The sequence below is a fragment of the Haliotis cracherodii genome, unplaced genomic scaffold (assembly GCF_022045235.1).
Source record: "Haliotis cracherodii isolate W230 unplaced genomic scaffold, xgHalCrac1.p SCAF_30, whole genome shotgun sequence".
Lineage (NCBI taxonomy): Eukaryota > Metazoa > Mollusca > Gastropoda > Lepetellida > Haliotidae > Haliotis > Haliotis cracherodii.
This window is the reverse complement of record NW_027266287.1, coordinates 1,912,538-1,918,537: the sequence shown is the minus strand read 5'-3', so window position 1 is coordinate 1,918,537 and position 6,000 is coordinate 1,912,538. Positions and strand designations below refer to the sequence as shown.

The window sequence follows — 6,000 nt, the reverse complement described above, 5'->3', positions numbered from 1 at the left end:
AATTATATATTATTAATATAATATAATAATTTCGAAACAATTTTGCGAGGGGCTAGGCCTAGCCAACCGGGATCAGTAGCCATATCTGTGCTTGTAGACCTTTGCGGCTTGAAACCTTTTCACAAACTAAAATAGCTGGATTTGGCCGAAATGTGTGTGAATTGTTACCTTGTTTCGTTTTGTCGCTGTGTGTACATCACTTTTTAACGTTATGACAGGACAGGCCGACTATCAACAACGTCTGAACGTGGCCGTGACGTCTCATAGACTAGGGTTAGAGTAGCTTCCCTTTGACAAAGGGCAGTTACTGTAGCGGACAGACCGATGGATTGCCGCGAAATGCAAGTAAAAACAGTTGATGTTTTGCGTATATGTTGCTTCGCCACTGTATAAGAAACAGATTTCAGTTGGAACTATATTGGCTCCAGTCACTGTCCGACTGACACATCACTTACCCTGTGACGTAATAAATATTAATGCGCACATTCCAGGAAAACTTTAGGTAATGTTTGTGAGAGAGGGAAAGCGATTTTCAAGCCCAGAATTAAAGAATGATATTATTTGATAAAGAGGTTATCACGCTTGTGTGTTTGGGGACATTGTATTTAGCGATTCTTGGCGAGCTAAATACATAGTGTTTATTCCTAATGCAGGATATTTACCATCCCCAAACACACTCGCGTGATAACCTCTATTTATCAAACTTCCATATATTCAACTCTAGGTTCGAACTTTGTGACGCTTAATCCCATTCAAACCGTATCTGAAAGTCCCATGACTGGTGATCATTTGTAGGTTTGCAAGGTTCCAAGTGTATGATGTTCTCTGATTTAACATAACCTATGCAATATGCCCCGTGAGGGCTGTTGTACATCAGTTGATCATGCTCTGTATATTCCCATCCGCCCCCGGGTTCAGCCTCGTCACACGTGACCGTCTCAATACTCATAGTGTCTGCATCCAAGCCAAAACACTGGTCATCATTCCTGAGTCTTCCCAACTGATCAAGAGAAAAGATTGTTCTGCATGAAATGCCATATGACTCACATACATTGTCAATATCAATAACCTGATTATCCTTGACAAACAGACACATTTCATTGTTCTTGATTTCTCCCCACAATATGTCATGCCTTGATGGTACTTTCAGTTCAGGAAATACATGCGTGAGGTACCATTCAAAGCTTTCACTCCCAATATTTTCCCTGAAAACCCTACCCTCGTTAATGGATTGGACTTCTTTCGACGTGAAGGTAGGTAGACTTGTTGAATGAGAACCTGCTCTAGCACTTGCGAACACAAACTCTGCATATTCATCCATCCATATTTCAGCAATGCGTAGACAATTCTTGATCAAAATATCATTCTCTTCTTCTGTTTGTATGTTAGGATTGTCTTTAAACACATGACCAATATGAGAGCATGGCACGGTCTCAACTCTTCCTCCAGTCATCCAAACTTTTAATGCCAGTTCCAGCTGTTCTCCTCCCCAGATGTTCAGTCCTTCATCAAATCCTCGGATGCTCATGAAATAAGATCTTCGAGCAACAATGCACGACCCTTGTAACCCAGGTGTTGGCATCGCACTGTTTTGGTTATATCCAACTTGGTACAGATATGGGGGGAACGGGAACCAGTCTTGCCTGCAAAGATGTCATTCCTTGTATTATCTCTCGTCTATTTACATCTGGACAGGTGATAATGAAGTGATTTTCTTTCTTTTCTTTTTTTTTTTTTTTCTTTTTTTTTTATTGTTCCTGGTAAAAGTACATCGTGTTTTCGTAGAACTCATTGAAGTGAATTATAAATATCACGTTAAAATATGTACACGATTTGTGGATACAATTTTATTTTCGTAAGTATTAAATGGAGATTACAATGACATTTACAAAAGGAAGGACATTCCCCTATATTCATTCATAAGATCAAAAGGATTTGTGATCAGATTTTTTATCATATTATATGATATATTTTGAAAACCATTTCCTTTGAAACTTGAAATGAATTCGTGTTCTAAAGATATTTTCATTTTAGGGAACTTTTCATTTGAACCTTAATTAGTTCAGAATTCAATTAATGTGTTCTATGAGTACTGGTTAGATGTCTGGATAGTTTCATTTGCCTCTTCGAAAATGACAAAAAATTGAAAGGAAAGGATGCAATATATTGATGGGTATTAACCTATTGTGGTCTTTCTTGATAAGGGGCTGTCGGGTGGCCTAGTGGTTAAAGCGTTCGCTCGTCACGCCAAAGACCCGGGTTCGATTCCCGACATTGGTACAATGTGTGAAGCCCATTTCTGGTGTCCCCCGCCGTGATATTGCTGGAATATTGCTAAAAGCGGCGTAAAACCATACTCACTCACTCACTCACTTTCTTGATAAGCGGTTGTTGTGAACACAACATATTGATCAACCTGTAGCTCATTGTGGCCCCCAGATACGTTTCCCTTTGATAATAGCTACTTCAAAACAGCATTATCATGGCACTGTATTATTTGGTGCAGACTCTATCACTGGATTTACAGGCCGCTGTCCTATGTTGAGTGTCGGGTGCCACAGGTGGAGCAGGACATGCTTTCCTATTCGTGGACATCTGGCGTCATCACTGATTTTCAGCATTCTGCTCATATAATTTCCATTACTGTTTGAACTTTAACTCCAAGTGGAAGACAACTGAGAGTGGCGTTGACGTTTTATATTTAATTTGTTTGGCACAACAGGGATAGATGAACGCACCACACTAAACATTGGTTTATTTTTACCTCAGGTCCCACGACATGCCAGGCCTGGCAAAATCATTTGCTTCACTGTCAAATTCCTCCTCATTGGCAACTGAATTTGTAATTGGTTTTGGGTGACTGAAACAGTAAGTGAGTGACGAAGTACATGAATAAAACTTTGACGTATCTACATCGAAACGTCTCTAAATACAATAAACCAGAAGTTCTTATCAATATTTTTGTATGTTTTCTTATTGCCTTGAAGAAATCCACAAGTATGGGTTTAGAGCTAAGACTATACAGCGAGTCTTACAAATGTATCTTGGATTACATTCTCAAATAATTAATCCAGGAAAGTTACGAATGCAATCGACATATAACAGCGCCGCAGATCATTGCAAAGCGCCCTTGCCTGATGGTGCAGAAGAACGCTGAATGATTCCTTATCTTAACGTGGTGTTCACCTAAACATCACCAGAACCATGTTGTAGTCAAAGGCAGTATCTTTCAGCCATATTTGTGTCAACTCAATTATGTCACTTTCAGGTATTGATATGAAGACAGATATTAAGTGAATGAAATATATATCCACTATCGAATAAATCAAGAATGCCAGTGAGTTGAGATTTCACAATATTTCAGTTATATCACTGTGTGTTGCAGGTCCTAGATGCCTAGCACTGACATGACACTGACGAGTGTTTCAGAGTCAGGTCGTGATAGAATGCAATACAGCATCCAATTTCGAACTCTCTGGTATTCCTAAAACATAGTACTCTCTCTGAATCAAGTTTTGTCATCAATGACTTCCCAAAATGCATAACAACTTATATACTTAATATGCAAGTTACCTTCACTACATTCTGTAATATCATTTACTATTATCAGAAGAATATTACAAATAGTCTTAACTTACCTGTACCTAATGCCTAAGAACAAGGGTTGAACCACAATACGTGATTGACTGACAATTCGTTCCAAGAGGGGCTCCAGCCACGCTACGCCCACTTCCATGTGTGCATCTAGGAACACAAGCACGTCTCCTCTTGCTTGCCTTGCACCGTTCATTCGGGTTCTTATCAATCCTTGTTTTTTCTTGTTTCTTATTATCCTTATTCTCTTGTCCAGCATTTGAAAGTATCGATCTAAATCGTCTCCCAGATACGTCAATGTGCTTTTGTCATCCACCAGTATGATTTCTTGTAATAGGTTGGAGGGTGTTCGGTGTAATAGTGTGTGTATATGACGTAGCAATGGCGTCAATGCTTCGTTGTAGAATGGTATTATAACAGACACTGTCACCTGACCTGTCAAATTATACTTTATGTAACGGCATTTCTGATTGCGTCGATCACTTAAGTTTCTGTACATTGGCAGTTTGTCACTAATTGAAACATTGTAACCAAAATAAGAATCATTCGGAAGGTGATGTCTTTTGACGATTTTAAGAAGAAAATCATTTAAATTTTGAGTGTTGTTGTTTGAATGAAGGTTTGAATCAGGTATTCGTCGCACAGTATTCCTCCAAGATTGGATCCTGAAATGTATTCATAATGATAATCATGTAATCATAAGAAATGAGTAAGGCATTTTTTTCATGTCAGTGACTTTTACTTTCACATCTTATTCCTGTTTTAATAGGTCCCCAGTAAGACTTATTTCTTTGTTGTATAACGACCCACTCAGCAATATTCCAGCTATATGTCGGCGGTCTGTAAATACTCGAGTCTGATCCAGACAATCCAGTGATTGACATCGTGAACATCGATCTACTCAATTGGAATACGATGACCTGCATCAACCAAGTCAGCGAGCCTTATCACACGAGGTCTGTAAATAATCGAGCCTGGACCAGACAATCCAGTGAGTGACATCATGAGAATCGATCGTCGCAATTGGGATTGATGACATGCATCAACCAAGCCTGACCACCCGATCCGGTTAGTCGCCTCTTACGAGAAGCTTAGACGACCTTTTTGGCAAGCATGGATTGCTGAAGATCTATTCTATCCCGGATCATAACGGGTCTAGAGTTCAAAGAAACTATTGAACGTTTATTTTGGCCGTGTAAAAAAATGAATTTTCTTTGGATTGATTTCGAAAACGGGATATTAAACAAAACACAGGTCAAGACTATAATTACTAAAGTCGTTGCCTAATAAAGTTATCCAGCCCAGAACTACAGCCCAGTAAATGCCCTAATCATTGTTCATTTGGGGGGTAAGACATTTAGGCGAGAAGTAGGCATTCCCATAGCCATCAAGTGTGCTGCTCCCCTTCTTGCGGATCTGATTCTTTGTGCATATAAATCGGAATAGCCAAGAAGTTTAACTTTAGCTTCAGGTATATCGATGATCTGATATGATTTAAACAATATTTATTTCAAGAAAAAGGAACGGGATTGGTGAACTGGTTCATCCTCTCCCTACAAAGAACATTTAACAATTAATAAGAGTAAACTGTACATAAAATAATAAATTTAGATTGATTGTGCCTACTGTTGCAAATGATATGATGATAAAGAAGTCACACACAAATACCCAAATACACAAATACATATATCGGTACATAAACAAAGAGCATACCAGCATATCACACATACAAACAAGTATTTGATCGACGTAATCGTTATGAAGACATATTTAGATTTTAAATCTTTTTGATTTTGCAATGAACAAATGGACAGATTGTACAATAGAAAGGTTAGTATTAGTAGATGTTGTAGCATTTCCATATTATACTGAATCCAAGTCATATCCCTTTATATAGTAGTACGACCCGTGAAGATTCCGGGCTGGAATAGGTCTTCAGCAACCCATGCTTGTCGTAAAAGGCGACTATGCTAGTCGTAAAAGGCGACTAACGGGATCGGGTGGTCAGGCTCGCTGACTTGGTTGATACATGTCATCGATCCCAATTGCGTGGATCATGATATCAATCACTGGATTGTCTGGTCCAGACTCGATTAGTTACACACCGCCGCCATATAGCTGGAATATTGCTGACTGCGGCGTTAAACAACTAACCAACCAATCATATAGTAGTACAGATTGCAGTAGTTGCGACATGAAAAGAAGTAATCTGTAGGATCCTCATAATGATATCCACAGGAGCAGGTAGTAGACTCTATGATATGTGTGTGCATTTAAATCACTGCATCCTAATCTGAGGCGGCAATGGATAATTTGACAGAAACGGGTACCATAGTCTAAGTTAAAGCTAAATCTTTTAGGATTTTCTGTCTTGGTGATACATTAAGTGAAGTCATTTACAGCATA

The 6,000-nt window shown here is 38.9% G+C and overlaps 1 protein-coding gene across 1 annotated transcript; it reads right to left on the bottom strand.

Moving 5' to 3' along the window:
* Positions 1-698: 698 nt before the first annotated feature.
* LOC139477058 (polypeptide N-acetylgalactosaminyltransferase-like) lies at positions 699-4,035 on the bottom strand. The gene is made up of 3 exons (XM_071259619.1): positions 3,639-4,035; positions 2,765-2,860; positions 699-1,643 (listed from the first exon to the last, which is right to left on the bottom strand). Exons 1-3 carry the CDS (start codon positions 3,851-3,853, stop codon positions 743-745), a joined length of 1,212 nt encoding a protein of 403 aa, XP_071115720.1. The 5' UTR covers positions 3,854-4,035; the 3' UTR covers positions 699-742.
* Positions 4,036-6,000: the final 1,965 nt, after the last annotated feature.

What these genes read in the sequence shown, in the direction of transcription:
- LOC139477058 (XM_071259619.1), bottom strand. Translation starts at nt 3,853, where the DNA reads ATGCTGGACAAGAGAATAAGGATAATAAGAAACAAGAAAAAACAAGGA. An exon ending in TTCTTAGGCATTAGGTACAG is followed by an intron (nt 2,861 to 3,638) that starts GTAAGTTAAGAC and finishes TTACTGTTTCAG; the next exon opens with TCACCCAAAACCAATTACAA. An exon ending in GGCATGTCGTGGGACCTGAG is followed by an intron (nt 1,644 to 2,764) that starts GTAAAAATAAAC and finishes ACATCTTTGCAG; the next exon opens with GCAAGACTGGTTCCCGTTCC.